The sequence below is a fragment of the Schistocerca gregaria genome, chromosome 1 (assembly GCF_023897955.1).
Source record: "Schistocerca gregaria isolate iqSchGreg1 chromosome 1, iqSchGreg1.2, whole genome shotgun sequence".
Taxonomy (NCBI): domain Eukaryota; kingdom Metazoa; phylum Arthropoda; class Insecta; order Orthoptera; family Acrididae; genus Schistocerca; species Schistocerca gregaria.
The window spans coordinates 821,000,339-821,025,308 of NC_064920.1; the positions used below are offsets into that span (position 1 = coordinate 821,000,339).

At 40.3% G+C, this 24,970-nt stretch overlaps 1 protein-coding gene across 7 annotated transcripts in view; it reads right to left on the reverse strand.

Annotated features, from left to right (window-relative positions):
* LOC126270992 (uncharacterized) overlaps positions 1-24,316 on the reverse strand; it is an 83,657-nt gene extending 59,341 nt beyond the window's left edge. Inside the window, exons 1-2 of one of the 7 annotated variants that reach the window (XM_049974122.1) lie at positions 23,780-23,927; positions 12,628-12,694 (exon numbers count right to left, since the gene is read on the reverse strand). In XM_049974122.1, the coding sequence (XP_049830079.1) occupies positions 12,628-12,693 (66 nt within the window). In that variant the 5' untranslated portion in view covers position 12,694; positions 23,780-23,927. Of the gene's footprint in view, positions 1-12,490; positions 12,695-23,779 lie in introns of all 7 variants that reach the window. The other 6 variants (XM_049974117.1, XM_049974120.1, XM_049974116.1 and 3 more) reach the window with 6 other exon arrangements.
* Between the last annotated feature and the right edge of the window lie 654 nt (positions 24,317-24,970).

A 24,970-nucleotide genomic window follows, 5' to 3' on the forward strand; every position in this document is an offset into this window, starting at 1 on the left:
ACCAGGCCAGAAATGGCCTCAGTCAGTTGTTGTGCAATCTGTGTGGTGTGTGAAGAGTGTGCAACCGATTTGGCTGATTTGGCTTAGGTGCTACTACCATTGACAATGTTTGTCATAAGCAGAACTTTGATACAGCATGGGCTAGATTTTGCTTTGGAACATGGAATTAAGTTAGCTTGCACTGAGGTATATCCTGCATGTATCACTTGTAAACAAACTTGGGTGAGTCCCCACTAGCTCATGTGTAACACCTCCCCCCTCTAAGCTCATGCATAACTTTACAAAAAAGGTCAAACTAAGTTTGGTCCTTTTGCTCTGTGTGAAGTTTTTGTCGTTGTGGGGATGGTTTAAGACATCAATATACATCTTTGACAGAGATATCACACTTGTCAAAATCAAGCATCTCGCAGTGTCCAAGAATTTGATTGTGCAAAGGTGTATGCATTTTTGTAACATGGGTAATAGAGAAGAGAGATGTAAACAAATTATAGAAATGTGAAATGAAGATCTTCGGAAGTAGGATAGGAGTAACAAGGAGAGATAGGACGAGGAATGAAAGGGTAATGGAAACAGTGAAAGAGGAATTCTTGCAGAGCAGGATAGAAACACCAAAGCTGTGATGATATGGGCACTTAAAGAGAATGGAAAACAAAGAGGAATCCCAAGGAGACAAATGAAACAGAAATGTGAAGGAAACAACCAAGAGGAAGACCAAGGGACAGAGGGCCAAAAGGTGTGGAGGAGTGTGTTGAAAAAAGGGACAAGGGCTGGACAAGAGTGAACGTGAAAGGATGATGGGAAAACAGAACTAGATGGTGAGGCTTATGTTCCAAACAGACCCAACCTGAGGCTGGACACTGTTCAAGATGATGATGATGATGATGAAGAAGAAGATGATGATGATGATGTGCAATGTGCACTCACATGCAATGATAGTGCAGAGACATGCAAAGAAACTCAGCAAAACTATATTTGTATTATAAGTCACATTGAGTAAATTGTATATGAACAAAGGGTTAAATGAATGAGACAGTGAAGTTGGACACTGACTTATTTGGGAGAATGGAGTTTGCTCTATCCAGCCATTTGGATTTACATTTTCTCTAGCCTTCCTAAGTAATTTTAGGCAAATGCCAGGTTCCTTCAGAAAGGGCACAGCCTACCACATGTCCTATCATTGTGCCTTGTGAAAACGTCCTTATACACTGACCAACAAAAACATTATGACCACAGCCCACTATGAGACTGAATGTTGCTTGGTGGCATTGTGTGTACACGTCAAGGTAAGGAAAATGAGAGCAGTCGAAGTAGACAGCAGTAAAAAGATAGGGACAGATCCCACAGAGTTGACCGAGTGCTGTGCCAAGCCTACACACAAGAGAGCAGAAAGGTAGGACAAAGCAAAATAGAAGCAAACCATTAAGTTACATGAGGAACCATTTGTGTGAGACCATGGACCACAAATGCGGGAATCAACTAACATAAGAAACTTTGTCAAAGGGCAGGTTGCCATGGACCTGCACATAGGAATGAACAACACAGAAATGACGAAGCTGGACAGATGCTCATGTACTACCATCATGAGCATTGTGGGAAGTGGTTGAAGGTAATTGAAACCAGAGGAGGTGCCAAGGTGCTGGATGTTTCTGTCTTATCACGGAACATAGAGCTCAGACAGCCACCTGCTGTGTAAAGCATGACAGGCAGCAGTCTATTGTAGAGCTGATGGCAGAGTAAATGCTAATGTAGGCTTAAGTGTTTCAGGGCACAATGTCCAACACTTATTGGTGACACATTACACTGGAGGCAGTGTTAAATCACCAAAGATTGGACTGTGGATCTACGGAAATGTGTCATCTGGTAAGATGAATCACGTTTCTTATTACATCAGGTGTATGGGTTTGACCACATACTCCATTATTCAACTGAATGGCTGCTTGAAACATGCACCCACTGCAGATGCTGACACGTGAGGACAGTATTTTGCTATGGGGTACATCACCTGGGCTTCCATGGGATCTCTGGTAGTACTGAAGGCCCCATGATAGATGTGGACTGCGTGAACATTAATTCAGATCACTTGCATTACTTTATGCCTGATATGTTCCCTAATAGTGATCACGTCCTCCTGCAGGATAGCTGTCCATGTTACAAGGCCATAACCATGCTATTGTAGTTTGAGAAGGATGATAGTGAACTGAAATTGACATACTGGCCACCAAATTCACCTGATCTGAATTCGATGGGTGCTAGTTCTGCACTCCCAAACCACTGGCCCATAATTTACGGAAATTGCATTATCTGTACACAGAAATCTCATGCAACATACCTCCAGAAATCTACCAAGGAATTCTTGAGCCGATGCCATGCAGAATTGCTGCTGTATTGTGTTGAAAAGGATGACGAATATGCAATTAAGCAGCTGGTCTTAATGTTTCAGCTCATCAGTGTATATTCTACTTATTTTCATAGTATTATGACAACAAACCCTATACCATTATAATTTATCAGGAATTATTAATATTATTAACAAGTGACACTTAGGTCTAGGTGAACTAAAGTTAATTATAGGATGTTTTCACTGACCATCTGTTAATACAATGACAGTTTTAGAATCAATGAAAGAAAGTCTATGCTCATTAACATAGAAATACCCAGACCATACAGTATTAGTTGGATGTAACTTTGACCTACCTAGTATAGACAGGGACATAAGTGCATTCATTGCATGTGGTACAGATAGGCAGTCTTGTGAAGTACTTTTGAACAGTTTTCTGAAAAAGTCTATAGTAGCTAATTCAAGAGCCCACACATAATGGAAACATTTTAGATCTTTTAGTTTTAAACAGTCCTGACCTTATCAATGGTATCGATAAAAAGGCAGGGATTAGTGACAGTGATGACATCACAGAACCAATGGTTGCTACAGTTAACAAAACCAACAAGGAGGCAGGAGAATATTTTGGCTAGAAAGAGCAGATATGCTCTTGTTAGTGTCCCTCTTAGGAAATAAATGGACAGCATTTAGTTACGTTATGATGGACATATAGGAATTTCGGGTAAAGTTTAAATGAATAGTAAATCATCCCCAGAAGAAGTATGTGCCGATAAGTGGATTAAGTACAGAAAAGATCCACTGAGGTTTAATAACAAAATTCAAAAATTTCTGAGGTAGCAGAGACTGTTTGTTGCACTTTTGGTTCAAATAATAACATGCAAATAATGACAGGCAAAGATAGTAGAAATTCATACAATGTTAAAAAGATTGATGCAAGAAGCATACAGTGGCTACCACCATTAACCATATAAGAAATCCTGCTGAGAACACAAAAAAATTCTTGTTCTATATAAAATCATTAAGTGGGTCAAAGATTTCTATCCAGTCACTCATTAACCAGTCTGGCGAGCAATAAAAAATATTTAAGAAACCACTCATGCAGGAAGATTGTATAAACATACCATCATTTGAACATCAACAGATTTTTATATGGAGACATCACTAAGATAGAGAAGCAGCTTAAAGAGTCGAGAACAAATAATTCACCTGGTAGGAATGGAACCACAATTTGGTTTTACAGAGAGTTTTCTATGGCACTGGGCCCTTACCTAGCTTGCATTTATAACAAATCTCTTGTCCAGTCCAAAAACATTAAAGACTGGAAAAAAGTGCAGGTGACTCCTGTATATAACAAGGATAAAGACTGGACCTGTAAAATTACAGACAAGTGTCTGTAACATCAGTTTGTTACACAATTCTTGAAATATTTTTAGTTTGAATATAATAAATTCCTTGATACAAAAGAGCTTCTGTCAAAAAATTAGCAAGAATTTAGAAAGGATCACTCATGCAAAATTCATCTTGACCTTTTCACACACGATATCATACAAACCATGGATGAAGGGCAACGGGCAGGTTCTGTATTCTTATATTTCTCGAAGTGTTTGACATGGTGACCCACTGCACAGTGTTAACAGAAGCATGAGTCTATGGAATAGGTTTCCAATTATTTGAATGGCTTGAAAATTTCTTAAATAATAGAACCCAGTACATTAGCCTCAGCACCGAGCCTCAGTTCATAGTACATTAAGCTCAGCAGCAAGTGTTCATCAGAGAAAAGGGTATCATCAGGAGTGCCCCATGGAAGTGTAATAGGACCACTCTTATTCTCTCATAAATGATCTGATGGACAGGGTGAATAGCAATCTATGGCCATTTGCAGACAAAACTGTGACATACAGGAAGGTGTCAACATTGAGTGCCAGTAGGAGGATACAAGATGACTTACACAAAATTTCTAGTTGGTGTGATAGATGCTCAAAATGCAGAAAAATGTAAGTTAATACAGATGAGTAGGAAAAAATCCCATCATGTTTGGGTACAGCATTAGTAGTGTACTGCTTGATACACACACGTTGATTAAATATCAAGGCATAACACTGCAAAGTAATATGAAATGGAACAAGCACATAAGGGTTGTGGTAGGGAAGGCAAATGATCGACTTCAGATCACTGTGAGAATTTTAGGACAGTGTGGTCCGTCAGTAAAGGAGACCATACGTAGAAAACTAGGGTGACTGATGCTTGAGTACTGCTTGAGTGTATTGGATTCCCAACAGATTGGATTAAAGGAAGATGCTGAAGCTTTTCAGAGGGGGGATTCTAGATTTGTTACTAGTAGGTTCTATTAACACACGAGTGCTTTGTGAACTCAAGAGGGAATCCATGGAAGGAAGATGGCATTCTTTTCATGGAAGAAACTTTAGGAGAACTGGCATTAAAGCTGACTGCAGAATGATTCTACCAATGGACATATCATGTAAAGATAAAAGGATAAGAGAAATTAGGGCTTGTACAGAGACATATAGACAGCCATTTTTCCCTTGCTCTATTTGCAAATGGAACAGGAAAGGAAGTGACAAATAATGGCACAATGTACCCTTCACCATGCACCACACAGGAGTTTGTAGAGTATGAATCTAGATGCAGAGGTAGGCTTTTACCCACATGTACTGCTTAGTGAAGACTGAAAATGAAGACATAGCACAGATGCAGTCCTAACACGCTTACCTTGAGGTCACCTTGACACTTGGTTGTCATGCTACAATATTTGCAACAATTCTATTACACTCAATTATCATTATCATTTCAAATTTCATTGCATTCTATGTCACTATCTGTTACTCAGAGGTTATGCCAATTTGTGTTGCATATCACAGACTAAACATGGCCAGCTGTACAAAGAGAATCATGTGGAAGTAATGAAAAAAATATTGTGATCAAGATATTGTAATTCATCTGTTCAGGATAAGAGTCTGTTTCAAGCCACAACTTTGTGATGGCCATTCATCTGAATAGACAGGCAATTAGTAGTGATTCCAGTAAAGCTGATTTATGATATGGCTACTTTCATAGGTAGTTCTACCTCAAATTATGGGATACCAATTGATAGCAATGAAATAGGAGGTAGTGGCTCCATGAATGGAGTTGGCCTTGTATGTAATGTTTCACACTGGCATGGATATGGGAACAGAAACATAAACAGCATGGGATTGTACAGGGTGGCCCATAGGAAATAGTACATTTTCTTTTGGTTATTATGAGGTCTAGTACATATTTATATCAATGTAACTTGTAGACAACAGTTCAAAACTCATTGCCATTATTGAAAAACCAAACAAAAGTTTATTTCTTGAAAAGCATGACACAAATGGCTTTCATCACTGTCAATGCGACCCTGAAGACATTTGCGTTAGCTCCTCATTACATCCTTAATCATTTCTTGAGAATGGCCTCTGTCCCTTCCCAGATTGCGCCTTTCGGCTCATGAGTATTGTGGTGTCACAGTAAAAAACCTTGGTCTTTGAGAAGATTCCACGTAAAAGAAATGAGGGACAGAGAGATCAGATGACTTTACTGGCCATCCTTTTTGTCCAAAAGGTATCAGAGGTTTTGTTCACATTATCATCTATATCTACATCGCACTCCACAAGCCACTTAATGGTGTGTGGCAGAGGGTATTTTTGGAAACACTATCTGATCTCTCCAACCCAGTGCCACTCGTGAACAGTGAATTGGGAAGAAGGACTGTTGGTAAGCTTCTATATTAGCTCTAATTTCTCGAATTTTCTGCTTGTGGTCAATATGCGAAATGTGTGTGTGTGTGTGTGTGGGGGGGGGGGGGGGGGGGGGGGGGGGGAGTTATATATTGTCCGACTCCTCCTGAAAAAAGCTGTCTCGAAATTTCAGTAGTAAATCTCTCCGTGATGCACAATGTTTCTCTTGTAACGTCTGCCAGTGGAGTTTGTTTAGCATCTCCATAACGCTCTCTCACCAGCTAAGCGATTCTGTGATGAAACACACCACTCTTCGTTGTATCTTCTCTATCTCTTCTATCAGTCCTACTTGATTCGGATCACAGATAGATGAACAATATTCCAGAATTGGGCAAACAAGTGCCTTATAAGTCACTTCTTTTGTGGATGGGTTACATTTCCTTAGGATTCTTCCGATGAATCTGAGTCTGGTATCTGCTCTTTCTACTATGTGTTTTAGGTGTTCATTCCATTTAAAGTTGCTCTGGATAGTTAACACAGATATTTTATGACAGATGCTGTATCCAGCTGTTTGTCACCACTAGTGTAGCTGTACAGTAGTGGATTTCTTTGACAAGCCCACTGATATGAAAGTTTGCCTCTTCAGGCATAACATTTGTCTGACATGTGTCATCCTGGTCAATTCTGCCCCATAATGTTAGGGAGAAATTGCCCCTACTCACTTTATCTCATGGCCATAACTGTTGAACCACTTGCAACAAGGGCGAAACTTTAGATTCTGTTTCACAATCATATCTGATTTAGGTTTTCCATGATTCTCCTAATTGCTTAAGGTGAATTCCAGGGTGGTTGCTTCGAAAGGGCATGGCCACTTTCCTCCAACACCCTTTCCTATTCTCTAATGACCTAATTGTCAATGGGACGTTAAACATTAATCTCCTCATTCATGGTCACCCACAAAGACCTGCAAGGGATTAGTAACGTTATGAAATGGCAACTGAGGGATAGCTACGGGCTTCGCTGCAGAGCTGCATGAACTCAACAGATATTTTCCAGCATTCAAAACGTCATTTCAGGCCTCTTATGCTACTCATTGATTAAAAAACCTGTCTCATGCCATTGTTTTATCCACCTGAACATTATCTTTCTGTCTGTAACAAAGAAATGGTGGTCCCTTCCAAGATGATTTGTGTGTTGGACAGCTGCTACAATGTCCATGTGACACAACTCTTCTACTGTCTCAATATGCAATTGTAATGGGCAAGTTTCATACTGAACTGAATAGCATGCTAAGGGGATCTAATAAGATGTGGTAGAAAGTGTGAGCTCATCTACATTTTAGTGCAGTGGCCAACCGAAAATATACTACTTCCCAAGGGACCCCATGTATTATGCAAGATGTCTTTCTGTGGTATAAAGAAAGGATTTTGTAAGATTTTAGTGAAAATGGGAGAAGTATCACTTATCACTGCAAAAGAGAAGCCCATGTGTAGAAAGTCTGTGGGGAAAGTGCCTCTACACCTCTTCTAAGCAACTGTGAATAGCCTTCATATTACCCACACTCACTTCATATGACCCATTCCTGACTTCTTATGATGACGTCTTCTGTCTACCCCTTTCCTCTTCTGCTCAACTGAGAATAACCAACACTTCTGACTCAACATCAGGAGAGAATGGGAGACATGCTGGTGATGCAGAATAGAAGTTTTATAGCTGCACAGTCATTGTTTCTGACTTCTTATGGGCCTCTTCATTATTTGATGTTTCCTCTGTATGACAAATGATATCTGTCCTGATATCATTATTGACAAGCACAAATGTAAGGATTTAGAGGCTTATCTCACTAGGAAAATTAAAGAGACCTTTGGAGAAAAGAGAACCACTTGTATGAATATCTAGAGCTCAGATGGAAACCCAGTTCTAAGCAAAGAAGGGAAAGCAGAAAGATGGAAAGAGTATATAGAGGGTCTATACAAGGGCGACGTACTTGAGGGTAATGTTATAGAAAGGGAAGAAGATGTAGATGAAGATGAAATGGGAGATGTGATACTGTGTGAAGAGTGATAGAGCACTGAAAGACCTAATCTGAAACAAGGTCCCAGGAGTAGACAACATTCCATTAGAACTACTGGCAGCCTTGGGAGAGCCACTCCTGACAAAACTCTACTATCTGGTGAGAAAAATGTATGAGATAGGCGAAATACCCTCAGACTTCAAGAAGAATATAATAATTCCAATCCCAAAGAAAGCAGGTGTTGACAGATGTCAAAATTACTTAACTATCAGTTTAATAAGTCATGGCTGCAAAATACTAACGCGAATTCTTTACAGACGAATGGAAAAACTGGTAGAAGCCGACCTCGGGGAAGATCAGTTCGGATTCCATAGAAATATGGGAACACGTGAGGCACTACTGACAATTACTGACCCTACAACTTATCTTAGAAAACAGATTAAAGATAGGCAAACATACGTTTCTAGCATTTGTAGACTTAGAGAAAGCTTTTGACAATGTTGACTGGAATACTCTCTTTCAAATTCTGAAGGTGGCAGGGGTAAAATTCAGGGAGCTGAGGGCTATTTACAATTTGTACAGAAACCAAATGGCAGTTATAAGACTCAAGGGACATGAAAGGGAAGCAGTGGTTGGGAATGGACTGAGACAGGGTTGTAGCCTCTCCCCGATGTTATTCAATCTGTATATTAAGCAAGCAGTAAAGGAAACAAAAGAAAAATTCGGAGTAGATATTAAAATCCATGGAGAAGAAGTAAAAACTTTAAGGTTTTTTGATGACATTGTAATTCTGTCAGAGTCAACAAAGGACTTGGAAGAGCAGTTGAACGAAATGGACAGTGCCTTGAAAGGAGGATATAAGATGAACATCAACAAAAGCAAAACGAGCATAATGGAATGTAGTCGAATTAAGTCGGGCAATGCTGAGGGAATTTGATTAGGAAATAAGACACTTAAAGCAGTAAAGGAGGTTTGTTATTTGGGGAGCAAAATAACTGATGATGGTCGAAGTAGAGAGGACATAAAATGTAGACTGGCAAGTATAGATTTAAGTGTCAGGAAGTCGTTTCTGAAACTATTTGTATTGTGTGTAGCCATGTATGGAAGTGAAACATGGACTATAAAGAGTTTGGACAAGAAGGGAATAGAAGCTTTTGAAATGTGGTGCTACAGTAGAATGCTGAAGATTAGATGGGTAGATCACATAACTAATGAGGAGGTATTGAATAGGATTGGGGAGAAAAGGAGTTTGCGGGACAACCTAACTAGAAGAAGGACGTGTTCTGAGGCATCAAGGGATCACCATTTTAGTATTGGAGGGCAGCGTGGGGGGTAAAAATAGCAGAGGGAAACCAAGAGATGAATACACTAAGCAGATTCAGAAGGATGTAGGCTGCAGTACGTACTGGGAGATAAAGAAGCTTGCACAGGATTGAGTAGCATGGAGAGCTGCTTGAAAAAAGTCTCAGGACTGAAGACCACAACAACAACAGCAACCATTATTGATATATAAAAATGTTATTCCACAATTGGCGCTGAATGACAAGGCTTTAGACAACACTAGAACTGTGATTACCTCCAGGTATTTCTAATGGATATTGATTACAATTAAATCTAATAGAGGGCCCCTGAAGAAAATGTATAACAGACTTATAGGGCTACAGTACTGAGACAACATAGCTGTGGTTTTTGTTTGTGTGTGTGTGGTTTTTATTTCTTTTTTTTTTGTGGTTTTTATTTCTTTTTTTTCTGGTCTGTTAGCTCTAAAGAAGAAAAGTGGCTAACAACGTAGTGATGGGTTCAGTCTTGCTTGGGTGCCTGTTGATCACTTAGAGTCTCAACAATGGTTACTTTCACTTTCCACCTACAGCCTTCTAGCATCTAATTAATGTCCTCATTGAACTACTAGCAAATTGTCAGAATAGGTGAAACATTGCAGGTTCATTGTGTGTTGGAGTGCTACCACTAAAGGAATAAGGAACTTCTTATCTCCATAAACACAAGTCTAATTTTTAATCTGAATGCCGTTTTGCAGCTCGATTATCATGAGATGTGCTCTTTCAAATTTAGCAGTGATATAGGACACACCTGAAATGTTAAGGAAGATGAGTTTCTGATTCCTCTGCCTGGATGCAGCATGAGCTATGATACAACAAGCTTTTAGTCTATGAACTAAATCAAACTATAAGTTTATAACCAGTCAATCCAAGGTTTTTAATGTTGCTGTGCTATCCAATACATCTACTCATAAATCGATTTAAAATCCATATGACTTACTAGACATTTCTTTATTTTTTCAATGAACTGTCATCTGAACCAAAATGAAGCCTTCAGTTTTGACAGTTATATTCGGCAAGTGAGCAACGCAGATTACAAATTAAGTAACAAGAAATATTAATATTAAATGCAACATTCACAGCAAAAAATAAAAACAAACACAATGAATCACTGTTAAATAGGGGAATTGGATATGTAATCATCACTAAAATTAGGACTACATAGAAATGAACTGACTGACATAATATTCCAAGCATTTAAAATTAGTCATTTTATTGATAATATTTAATATAGGTAGAATTAAAACGCTGACAAGCGTTACTAATATGAGACAGGGATACAAAAAAAATAGGAGTAATTGTAAATGTAAGACATAAGATTCAAGACATGGAACATCTATATGGGGTGATCAAAATGTTTTTATTCGATGGCTGTACAGTCGAGAATCAGCATGCCAACTAAGAAAAATCACTAGGTATAAGCACTGACACAATCATCCCACAGATGCACCAGGTTGAAGATGTCCATTTGGTAAAACACCGTGAAGCATTCCATAACTGCACATACTTGTCTGACGGGATTGTCAGTTATTCAAGGCTGTTTTTAAGGGACTGAAGGCATGATAATCACATGGGCAGATATCAAGCCTACAGGATGAGTGCTGGAGAGTCTCGCACTTCATAACATGTGTTGCGACATTTGCAATATGGGAACATGTGTTATCATAAAGCAGCAGCATAGAACTTGGCACACCAATCCACAATGATGGTTTTGAACAGACATGCTGCCCTATACACATTCTTCATTCTCCCATGGCTATTTACCACTGTCTGTGCTTTGGCAGCCAAGAAAAGAATAACTGCAAGTTGGTCCTGTTTAGAAGCATTTGTTAACAATGCTGCCACAGTTCACACTTCCACATTTACTGTATGCACACCAGAAATACAAGAATGCCATATTAATCCTTTATGTAAATGTCAGTGCTTCTATACCCACATTGGAATCATGCTACATTGCATATCCAGTGCAGCAACATCCTCAAATAGAAACTTTTTGGTCGCCCCTTATACAATCTGCAAAACATCCTAGTAAGAAACATAGGGACTGGACCATAGTTAGCAGTAACTACAAGCTATGGATAAAAAAGAAAAAAATAAAAGAAGTAAAAAAATAAAAAGCAACTGAAAAGATAACTTTACAAATATGAATAATTAATAATACCATAAATAATGTTTGAAAGAAACATACAGACAAGAGATGACAGAAACATAAGTAAATGAAAGAAAACTCCAAAGAGTAAATTAGAAATAAGAAGTGTAAATATCACAGTCAATAGCAAGAGGTAGGAGGGATGACAGGGATGAAATTTAGGATACTTAAACATATGAAGAAATAATAAGTTGAGTTGGGTGGAAAAAAATATTTATTTGCTAGTGTTGTTTTTTTTTGGGGGGGGGGGCAGATCTGGATGATTGAGCAAGGAAATAAGAAGAAAAAAATACTGTTGTGTTTGCTCTTATATTGCAGAACACATTCAGCAACAGAATGGTGGTGTAATCATAATACAAAAATTGCCAGTATCCAAAGGTAATTTGAGTTGCTCAACCTAAATGTAGGTCACTACAACCTAATGTGTTAGTAAGCTAAATCAGGTAGTGTTATAATTCAACAGATTATTTTCAGGTTGTACATCTGATCAAATGATTTTATTGCCCTGTTCCAGGACAGGCTCTCGGGTTGTTATTCTTCAAGTAATGTCATATTAGCAGACATGCATTAATAAAATGATAAACAGTGTAATGCATGAAAGTTTCATCTGATCATTACAGAGAATTTACAACTGCAGCAAAGCATCAGTTCCAATTTGTTACAAATTACAAATAATATGATTTATTCCAGATCCACTCACTATCATAACAGATTTAATTTTAGAGTTTATAATGATGAAGTACAAAAATAAATAAACTCTTATAAGCTGTAAACAAATGAATTCATCAGCTAATGTAATTATTTAAAAAATGATAAAGTATAAGTTATGAAACTCACTCCACTTTCCAAGCAAACAAGCAAGAACGGACATTAGCTATGAGAAAACATAAAAATTTATACTTGGTGCAATATTAGTGTAGAAAAGCAACAACTTACCTATTTGCAATTTTAGTTTGAATTTCTGAAAACAAAACCTTGTTGCTGTTTATTGCAGCAGCGAAGTTAGAAAAATTACTGGATTACAAATGTATGGCCACAAATGAGATCATTCAGAACTTCTGGTGTTAATTTACCTGCTTCAGTTTTTGGGTCCTTATTAACTTCAGTCCTATGGGAATATATGAGTATGCCACAGACATACTGAAAATTAGGTAAGGTAATATAGTGTAGGTAAGGTAATGTAGTGATCAATAAAGTTGAATGGCAAGAAAGAATTAAAAACATAAGTCTCCAGGTACTTGTAGTCTGGTATTAGATTTGTTGGCTATTCTGTTTTCAGTAATTATTACATCTAATGTAAAGCAAAGGATATCAAACAGTTCAAAAGCAGATTAAAAACATTCATCATGAATCACATATTCTACAAGTTATCTGAATAACTAGATTCATGGATTTAAAGGTTATGTTAATTGGTTGGCAACAGCAGTGTTTGTTATAAAAGTGTGCACAAGTAGTAATGTACTACACACAAAAATTAGTATTTAAAGACTTTTGTGTTGAATTAATATCATAGTCAGTCTTTCTTTAGAATTTGTATATTATGCTTTTAAATACATGTAACCAAAATTGCTCTGATTTTACACAACTATTGGATGCTATATAAATAAATAAATAAATAAATGTATCTGATTCTGTTTCCTGTTCAGACTGAGATAAATGAGTGCGTGGTAATCGGCTAGTGCAAAATTAATATACGTTGAGTTACACTGTTGTGAGCACATGTGTTGCTGTGCCACAATGTCTAGCTGTGAGCTCGAACTTACGTTCAGTAACACAGTGGAACCTCGCTTAACGAGCGCATACCTTAACATGAAATTCGAGCAAAACAAATTGTAGAAACGAAAATGACTCGCTTAATGAGCGATGTTTCAGATTACGAGTGACAACAATTTAATGTGACGTTATCAGCCGTTAGAGCTAGCAGGAAAAACGTTCAACAATACGAACAACATTCATTGTTGGCAGCAGTATATGAACAATATCTTTCGTACATACTGCAGTCTGAGTTTAGTGCTCTTTCTGCTACTATCTTAGTGCAGCTTGTGATCACACAGTTTTCTAAACTTGTGTTGAAACAATGATTTTTTGTGTGCAAATTGTAATAATCTTCATAGATATGTCCCCGAAGATAAAGCGGCAAGAAGACGACCATAAGAGAAAGACAATGACCTCAGAAATTAAAACAAATCATTGAAAAACGTGTGCGTTGCTGATTTAGCATGCACATGCAGTCAGTCTAGATCAACAATTTGCGCTACAGTATCCTCAAGTACAGAGACAAGATTAAGGAGACAGATGCTTCAAACGGAGTGACAAGAGTATTTAAACAACGGTTTAGTATTCTGGGCGATATCTAAAAGTTGCTCCTTCTATGGATAAATGAAAAGCAATTGCAAGATGACACTATTAATGAGAACATCATTTGTGAGAAGGCGAGAATGATTTTCGCCGACCTCGTTAAGAAAACTCCAGGATCATCAGCGGCCAAGTGTTTAAGGGAAGCTGTGGGTGGTTCGAGAAGTTTAAGAAAAGAACCGGCATCCACAGCATTTTGAGGCACAGCGAAGCAGCCAGCTCTTCATTTGAAACTTCAATATGCTCGTAGATTCTGAGGGTTGTCTAACGCTGCAGGTTTTTAGTTGTGACGAGACGGGTCTGTTATGAAAAAAGATGACGAGACATAGCTTTACAACAGCAGATGAAAATGCGTTGCCCAGTCACAAGCCAATGAAAGACCATCTCACCCTACCTACCATACTACTCTGTGCCAATGAAAGCAGCGATGAAAAATTAAACCACTGCTTGTTTACCAGTACCATTCAGAAACTCAGCGAGCCTTCAAAACGTGTAAAGTCCAAAACAGCGGGTCAAATGTGATGCTGACGTCAAACAACAAGGCTTGGGTGACGTGTAATATTTTTTGGGATTGAATCAATGAAGTGTTTGGTCCTTCAGTGAACAAATATTTGCTTGAGATGAATCTGCCACACCAAGTCGCTTGTTACGGACAATACCCCTGCTCATTCTCAAGCCCTACAATACCACCTCCTTGAAGAATTTCAATTCATCGAGATCCAATTTCTGTCTGCCAACGCCACTCCGTTAATCGAGCCTCTGGACGAACAGACTTCGAGCATTGCTTTGAGTTGATTGAAACTATCCTACCACTCTCCCTCTCGCAGTTGCGTGCGTCAAGATGTTCGAAAAGACGTGGGAAGGGGTTACCAAGAGAAATCTCACTTCTACATAGAAGAAGCATTCGCCATAGTGCGTTGTCGAATATGACTCTGAAGCATTTGAGTCAGTACCTGTGCAGCCTGTAGTCAACGAGACTGCGTCTTTGGCCAAGAACATGGTACTAGAAATGGATAACAATGACATTAATGAGCCTGTGGAAGATCACAGCTGAGAAATGACCGCCAAAGAGCTTATGGAGCTGCAGTGTGTTTCCCACCAGAATTCTGTGGAGAGGAGTTCAGAGGAGGAGGTGGCGGTAACACCAAAGCAGCAATCTTCTGGTGCAATAAGAGAAATACTGAAAGCATGGGAATCGGTTGTATCGTACAATGAAAATCATCATCCCAATAAAGCAGTGGCCTTGCTCACTACAAATGTATTCGACGATAATGCTGGTCGCATTTTCGCCAAGTGTTGAACCATCTGCTGAAACAAATGATTATAGATAGCTTCCTAGTAAAAACAATTAGTTATGTATCGTACATAATACTGTATTAATAATTTTCTTTGAATAAATGGCATGGATGAGATGAAACTTTTAGTATCTTTTCTGCATGGAAAACATCACCGTATTTTACATTAATTTATATGGGATAAATTGTTTTGCTTAACGAGTGTTGCGCAGTACAAGTAAGATTCTGGAACGAACTATGCCCACTATGCAAGGTCCCACTATATAAATAATGCAGTAGAAAGCAGTAACTAAAATTAATAAGCAGTGGCTTAATTAAACAAACATTAACACTGACGAATGATGGGCTTTTAAGACTGTACGTTTCTCTGCACCAGTACATCTTGACACCAACTATATCTTGATATTCACTAACCATTCCAAGCTACAACCTGATGCAAATTAAAGAAGTTTCAGAATGTGAAATCAACGTGCATGGTACATGTATATCTACATCTACAACCACTATGTGGTTTGTGGTTGTAGATGTAGATATACATGTACCACTACTACTCATTTGCTTTTTTGTTCCACTTATAAATAGACTGAGGGAAAAGCGACTGTCTCTATATCTCCATATGACCCGTAAATCCTCGCATTGTATCTTCACGGGCTTATGCGAAATGTATGTTGGCAGCACTAGAATCACTTTGCAGTCAGCTTCAAATGGCAGGTCTCTAAATTTTCTCAATAGTGTTATTTGAAAAGAATGTCCCCCTCCCTCCAGGGATTCCCATTCGAGTACCCAAAGCATATTCACAATACTTGCATGTAGCTCACATCAACCGGTCACAAATCTGGCAGGATGCCTCTGATTTGCTTCAGTGTCTTCCGGTGTGGATTCCAAAGACTCAAGAAGTACTGAAGAATACGTTATACTAGCGTCGTATATGCGGTCTCCTTTACAGATGAACCACACTTCCCTAAAATTCTCCAACGAGCTGAGGTGGACAATTTGCCTTCCCCACTGCAGTCCTCACATGCTTGTTCCATTCCATATCAATTTGCCATGGTACACGTAGATGTTTTTAGCGACACGACTGTGTCAAGCAGAACGCTACTACTAGTGCTGTATTTGAACATCGCTGTTATGTTTTTCATATTCATCTGCAGTAACATATATTTTTCTGCATTTAGAGCTAGGTGCCATTCATCACACCAACTAGAAATTTTATCTAACTTATCTTGTATCCTCCTTCAGGTACTCGACTTGAGCACTTTCCTGTACACCACAGTATCAACAAACAACCAGAGATTGCTGATCACTCTCTCTAGCTGATCTCAAATGTATGTAAAAAATAATAGCGTCCCTGGGGCACTCCTGGTGATACCCTAATTTCTGACGCACTCTCGTTGTCGAGGGCAACGTGCTGGGTTCTATTACACTCCTGGAAATTGAAATAAGAACACCGTGAATTCATTGTCCCAGGAAGGGGAAGCTTTATTGACACATTCCTGGGGTCAGATACATCACACGATCACACTGACAGAACCACAGGCACATAGACACAGGCAACAGAGCATGCACAATGTCGGCACTAGTACAGTGTATATCCACCTTTCGCAGCAATGCAGGCTGCTATTCTCCCATGGAGACGATCGTAGAGGTGCTGGATGTCGTCCTGTGGAACGGCTTGCCATGCCATTTCCACCTGGCGCCTCAGTTGGACCAGCGTTCGTGCTGGACGTGCAGACCGCATGAGACGACGCTTCATCCAGTCCCAAACATGCTCAATGGGGAACAGATCCGGAGATCTTGCTGGCCAGGGTAGTTGACTTACACCTTCTAGAGTACGTTGGGTGGATCGGGATACATGCGGACGTGCATTGTCCTGTTGGAACAGCAAGTTCCCTTGCCGGTCTAGGAATGGTAGAACGATGGGTTCGATGACGGTTTGGATGTACCGTGCACTATTCAGTGTCCCCTCGACGATCACCAGAGGTGTACGGCCAGTGTAGGATATCACTCCCCACACCATGATGCCGGGTGTTGGCCCTGTGTGCCTCGGTCATATGCAGTCCTGATTGTGGCGCTCACCTGCACGGCGCCAAACACGCATACGACCATCATTGGCACCGAGGCAGAAGCGACTCTCATCGCTGAAGACGACACGTCTCCATTCGTCCCTCCATTCACGCCTGTCGCGACACCACTGGAAGCGGGCTGCACGATGTTGGAGCGTGAGCAGCCAATGGTGACGATGTGTTCTATGACGCATCTTCAAGGACTGGTTTTGTGAGCACGAGGTTAAATTGTCGCATCTTCCCTGGTCACCACAATCACCAAGCGTCAATATTACTGCTCCTTTCTGGTCTACTTTGGAGATTGCGGTCCTCATGCCTCGGACAGCTTCTTGTTGTGTGCCTTCATCTAATTTTAGCAGGGTCATTGTCATTTGTCGCTGTTGAATGCCGATTGGTCTACACTTACTGCAAACAAGCTTCGGGCCTTGAAACCTCTCCCCACGGCTTGGACAACCTCTTCACGCCCTTCTCGGCGGGAAGAGGTCGTTTAGGCCCGGTTACGGATTGGACACTGCCGGTTCAGCCACCGCCATCTGCTGACGGCTGCGCCGGCGCAGTTCTGCCCATGTGGACAATTACTGACGGTACGCCAAATTTTCCTGTCCGAATTTTAATGCACTGCGCATTGATCTTGGCCTGCCATGTACTCTGGATGCAATTTTAGCGGATGACCCAGGAGCAGCTGCTCGCGTTCTTCGTTTTATCCACTTGACAAAGCTGCCTAAGGACATTTGATTATGCTGTTTTCTTTTAATCCCTTGCCTGTTAATGTGCCTTTTATAGTGTTGTCCTTTTTCGTTTCTGTTTTAACATTGTGCCTCGCAGTGCATTCATAATTTAGTCTGGGCGCTAATGACCACAGTAGTTGGACGCCCTAAAACCACAAAAAAATCTTTGGAGAGAAAGACACATGAAAGCTATTCAGCTCAATCACTGTGGCCTGGATTTGGCACTATTTTGCAGGAAGAATATTATAAGATTTCCTTGAAAATTATACAGGACCTATAGGCCTGTTTATCCATTCCGAGGCCACTAGAAGCTGTTTCACATGCCAATGTTTTTCCTACACCATATTAGCTACGGTAATGATTTGTGTTGGTGGAAGTCCTATATTTCTGTCCGCCTCCTGTATTTGGTGGTATTAATTTGTTTGTCTCTGGCAATGTTTGCATCAATCGTCAATTAACTGTTGTGTATATAACGATTGGCTATTTTACTATCTAAACTGTGCTTCCTTGCAATTTAATGGTACCACGGTATAGGATATGGACAGGGTATCTCACTGGTTGCCTTAAACGAATATTATTATCTGTGTCACTTGCGTGTTTAAAGTTTTTTATCATATTATTTTGACTCAAATGGCCAAACCGTACGACCGACTGATTTGCTACTTTAATATATTATAGCTTTCATTTATATTTAAATTTAAGGTTTCTGCAGGTGTACCATGAAGCAACTGCAGTCTCGCGCTGTGCGTTGTCTACCTGTTATTGTGAGGGAAAACTCACCAGCAGCTCAGTTCCCAGGCACTTCGAAACTGCCTGCTCTATCGGCAACCTAAGGTGAGACGGAAGTCACTTGCCTACGAAGGCGAGTGCAGCCTTTCACAGTGTCGCATTCTGCCCTATTTCCGAGCATAGCACTGACGCCCACTCATGAACGCAGGTGTTTTCGGGAAATCACATTATGAAAAATACAATTTAATAATTGGAGATAGTTCACGACTAAATAACTCAAGTGAAAAATAAAAAATAACAGTGGAAACATCGCTGGTCCTGGCTATCAGCTGAGTTAATATTCTATCTTCACATGATACTTCAGCAGCTTCCTTACAGTAGAGTCAGAGAAAGAATATCTGACAGGTGATAAAGCCGTTGCAACCTTCAACTGCAAAGCGCAAACGGTTGTAGGCAAAAACAAGTCGTGTATTATACATAGCTGCGATAACAACGGCGCTGCGATAAAAAAGCGTATAAAAACATGACATATGATTGGTCGAAGCAGACGCGCCTAGCCCATTGCAACTGTCAGGCATCTTCTTTCGCAGATACGAGAACAGTTGTCTCCACCAGGTGTCAAGTGCAGATTTTATTGTTTGCTGTTTGTGCTCCAACAAAATTGTGAACTGCATATGCTGCACATGCTGGCAATTGTTTCCTGGCACCGATAAACGTAAAACTGTTTACATACAATACTGGCCATTAAAATTGCTACACCACGAAGATGACGTACTACAGACGCGGAATTTAACCGTCAGGAAGAAGATGCTGTGATATGCAAATGATTAGCTTTTCAGAGCATTCACACAAGGTTGGCGCTGGTGGCGACATCTACAACGTGCTGACATGAGGAAAGTTTCCAACCGATTTCTCATACACAAACAGCAGTTAAACGGCGTTGCCTGGTGAAACGTCGTTGTGATGCTTCGTGTAAGGACGAGAAATGCGTACCATCACGTTTCCGACTTTAAAGGTCGGATTGTAGTCTATCGCGATTGCGGTTTATCGTATCGCGACATTGCTGCTCGCGCTGGTCGAGATCCAATGACTGTTAGCAGAATATGGAATCTGTGGTTTCAGGAGAGTAATACGGAACGCTGTACTGGATGCCAATGGCCTCGTACCACTAGCAGTCGAGATGACAGGCATCTTATTCCCTCGGCTGTAACGGATCGTGCAGACACGTCTCGGTCTATGAGTCAACAGATGGGGACGTTTGCAAAACAACAACCATCTGCACGAACAGTTCGACGACGTATGCAGCAGCATGGACTATCAGCTTGGAGACCATGGCTGCGGTTACCCTTGACGCTGCATCACAGACAGGAGCGCCTGCGATGATGTACTCGACGACGAACCTGGGTCCACGAATGGCAAAAAGGTCATTTTTTCGGATGAATCCAGGTTCTGTTTACAGCATCATGATGGTCGCATCCGTGTTTGGCGACATCGCGGTCAACGCACATTGGAAGCGTGTATTCGTCATCGCCATCCTGGCGTATCACCCGGCTTGATGGTATCGGGTGCCGTTGGTTACACGTCTCGGTCACCTCTTGTTCGCACTGACGGCACTTTGAACAGTGGATGTTACATTTCAGATGTGTTACGACCTGTGGCTCTACTCTTCATTCGATCCCTGCGAAACCCGACATTTCAGCAGGATAATGCACGACCGCATGTTGCAGGTCCTGTAAGGGCCTTTCTGGATACAGAAAATGTTCGACTGCTGCCCTGGCCACCACATTCTCCAGATCTCTCACCAATTGAAAACGTCTGGTCAATGGTGGCCGAGCAACTGGCTCGTCACAATACGTCAGTCACTACTCTTGAACTGTGGTATCATGTTGAAGCTGCATGGGCAGCTGTACCTGTACACGGCATCCAAACTCTGTTTGACTCAATTCCAGGCGTATCAAGGCCGTTATTATGGCCAGAGGTGGTTGTTCTGGGTACTGATTTCTAAGCATCTATGCACCCAAATTGCGTGAAAATGTAATCACATGTCAGTTCTAGTACAGTTTATTTGTCCAATGAATACCCGTTTATCATCTGCATTTCTTCTTGGTGTACCAATTTTAATGGCCAGTATTGTACATTCCCAACCAAGAGAACGGCTATGCGAAAAACGTTTAAAAAAGTCACAAGTTATCAAAACGTCGTAAGACCTTTAACTATAAACATCTTAACAGGACGTTATCTCTGAGCTACGAGAGAGCCTTGAGTTGTTTTCTGACGTGATTTAGGCAAACTGAGTGCTAGATTCCCTTCTTTACTTTTAGCTAAAGCCTCTGTCCCTCTTGATTACATTAACCTTATCCATCACCCTCATCTCAAGTGCCCCATTAACTGTTCTGTCGCAGAAATTCACTGCATGTCACATGTAGTCTACAAATTTCTTCGTATTCGATATCACTCTCACAGACCAGGCTGCGTTGGCCGACATATAATTTCGTTAGCTGCTTGAGTGTAACATCTGTATTCTATACATTTTTCTTCGATAGTTCTTAAAAAAAACTGTCCAGACTATGACATGCCACAGTTGCACCGTATGCCGTATAAAGTCATTTTTTGGAGCACTATACTACATCGCACACAACTCTATAGACCTTTTAATATCACTGGTGGGATCGAAATGTACGGTATATTGAAATGAAACATGTTTCCGAAGTTTTCTCTTTATCTTCCCGGAAATTGCACTGAGTGAGCCTGAAAAGTCATAGTGTTGATTCAGAGTGAGATACGATTATAGAGGAGTTACTGTCACAATTACCCACTTAACACCTTATGTCAAAAGTATGAGGCGGAACACTGTTTAGTTATTGGCTGTAAAATTTTAAATACATATTTTAAGATGGGATTTAGAGGAACGGTGGCACAAATGCCATGGCGTCAGGGAGGGGCAAATTGCTTATAAGAGCGTTGAGAGACATTACACAAATTGTAGAGGTGAAAATCCGACATATTCTTCTGTTTTTATGTGTTTGAGTACATGCCCATTTGTGAGCGTTTCGTGGAAACAAGGTGACTAATGGATAAAGCTACAGGTAGATGTATGATTGTTGGAATCTGTCGTCTGTGTATTTCGTTTCAAACTATGGACCTTGTCCGCCCCCGGTAGATGAGTGGTAAGCCGACACGGTAGCTCAGCGTGTTCGATCAGAGGGCTGTGTGCTCCCCGTAAAAAAAAAAAAAAAAAAAAAAAAAAAAAAAAAAAAAAAAAAAAAAAAACCTCAGTCAAGGAATTAACGATCAATGACGTCCGCCCAGACCAAACGCAACGAACTATATCGAACAAAATGAAAAAAAAATGTGGTCAGCGCGACAGAATGTCAATCCTAAGGGTCCGCGTTCGATTCCTGGATGGGTCGGTGATTTTCTCCGCTCGGGGATTGGGTGTTGTGTTGTCCTAATCATCATCATTTCATCCCCATCGACGCGCAAGTCGCCGAAGTGGCGTCCAATCGAAAGACTTGCTCCCAGCGCACGGTCTACCCTAGTCACACGACATTTACATTTTTACTATAGACCTGTTTTTGGTGTTCTTTCTGTTTGCGTAAATTGTAAGGCGGAAACGCGCATCTAGCCTTCCAGTGCCTTAACAGACAAATGCCTGATCAGCATGTTGAGACTGTCCAGCAAGATTGACGCGACGACCTAGGATCGAATCGAAACCACACTCGCTGCTTCCGCAATGTTACTGCGTAACTACCTCAGCTGATTTATTACTGGGAAGTGATACAGAACACTGGGCGATATCTAACTGTTTACTTCTCTTAACAGTAGTTCTATCGTTGCTATGTAAATGGCGTAGCTGATAAAAGTTAACTGTGAACTGCAGTCTTAGTGTCTTCGAGCTGTATTATGTAGGGCACATGACGTTCCAAAAATCTATGAGCTTAGCATCCGTCAATGCTTAAATTGCGCTCCGTCTTCAAGCCACAAATGGCCCATCGGGACCATCCGACCGCCGTGTCATCCTCGGTTGAGGAAGCGGATAGGAGGGGCGTGTGGTCAGCACACCGCTCCCCCTGTCGTTATGATGGTTTTCTTTGACCGGAGCCGCTACTATTCAGTCGAGTAGCTCCTCAATTGGCATCACGAGGCTGAGTGCACCCCGAAAAATGGCAACAGCACATGGCGGCCCAGATGGTCACCCATCCAAATGCCGGCCACGCCCGACAGCGCTCAACTTTGGTGATATGACGGGAACCGGTATATCCACTGTGGCAATGCCGTTACCAATGCTTAAATTACCCTCGCATATTACTGAGAAGTAAAATAATACATAAAAATGAGTACCGGTACTTGTTCATCAGTGTACGGACACTGCAAGACTTTAATCCGATCTTGCACACGCTCGACAAGAAAAGTTACCACCGCAAGTTCGCCAAATTTGAAGTATCGAAAATATTTAATCTTTTGCAAAATCAGCTGAAACTTCTGTTGTTATTCGGCACTTCAAAAGCAAGGAGTTCGTATTCCATATACATTTTCGATTTTATTTGACTTCCCTATAGATATCAATAAGGCTGTATAGAAGTGACGGGGGAAACGGCGGAATATCTTGAATATTGACTGTACAATACGAACACAAACACGGCTTCTAAGAGCCGGAGTATCCAATACAGTATAACATGTTAATTTCTGCACCATAATGATTGTTGCACGAGTTTTTAACAACTTTCATATATTAGCCACAGTATGCAGAGATTATTCCGAAAACTAGGATAATCAAGATATATATCGAGTCTGGTGGTGTATTCTGAGTGATGAAAACATAGGCCTACCTTTGCACAAAGTAACTTTTAATTTGACAGTAACAGCGCAGTTGATTACTGGCAGGAATCACAGCACAGACTATAGTATAAACGTAGTACTGTAGTATAAATGTGGTACAACAAACGCTTAAACTGATACTAACAGATGACAGATATTCCAGATTTATTATTAATTATTTTGATTAGCATATATAGATTATTTTGATGCAAAGAGGACGAAGAAACGGTTACTTACATTTTATGATTATAAAGAGGGCTTCATAACTGTAAACAAACCTGCCCGACTACATTATTTTACGAAATCCTTACGTATGAGATTAATTTCAAAGACACCGGAAACATAAATAAAATTTTTGGGTTGTCATGGAACTTTCACGGAGTTTACTCAGATACGTATCCATAGATCAAATTGCATCAGCATAGTGAAGAAAGTAACATTAAATACTCGGAATTAAGGGAAAAGAAAAGTAAAATGATGAAAATGATTCTAGAAGTGGGTGTACGACGTCTTTTACAGAACTCTCCAGACTTCATGATATTGCGACATTTAAAAATCTCCACGGAAAGTAAACGGTACTATCACAGCGACCAAGCCGTGGCGTATCATAGGAATGTTCGATACGTTCAATGTGCTACCAATTCAGCATTTTTTCCGCTCGCAGGTTATCGTCTTACGAACATTTACGTGACTGAAATTCTTGCACACAAGTTTGTTTTCACTACTTACTAGAAGCAGTGCGAAACGTTAAGCGTACAGAGATATTAACTAAAACAGAACTTGTATGGTCTTTTCGCAGTATATGACTACAGAGTCCATTCGCTGTTAACAATGTATGTTACGTTTAAACGTACGTTATTGTACTGTTGTTATAGGGGTATACCTACCCTTATTTTGAGATTTTTATGGTTTTTTTTTTAGCACTGGGCGGCTCTCAGCACTAGTGCTGTTGTATTCTGTTTGAAATTTATTGTTTCTAGAATTACATTATCCAGTATTTCTTTAAAGAAGGAGAGGGTATGTACGGAAAGTATAAATTGTCTGATACCTCATACAATAATACAGAAGTACTTTTTGTAATACATACCGGTATGCGAATAAGAAACATGAAGCGGGCAGGTTCTGCCTTTCAGAGAAAGAAGAGATAGCAAAAACTTTAGTTGGCTCTGAGCACTGTGGGACTTAACATCTATGGTCATCAGCCCCCTAGAACATAGAACTACTTAAACCTAACTAACCTAAGGACATCACGCAACACCCAGTCATCACGAGGCAGAGAAAATCCCTGAAGAGATAGCAATAGTTTCCAAATTTGCAGTGACTGAACCAGCTGAATGTATAATAAGCTGCTGCGTTAACTCCCCTGACAGAATGGCTACCGCAGTCACAATGATACTATGTCAACAGAAAGCCAAAGTATCACTTTGA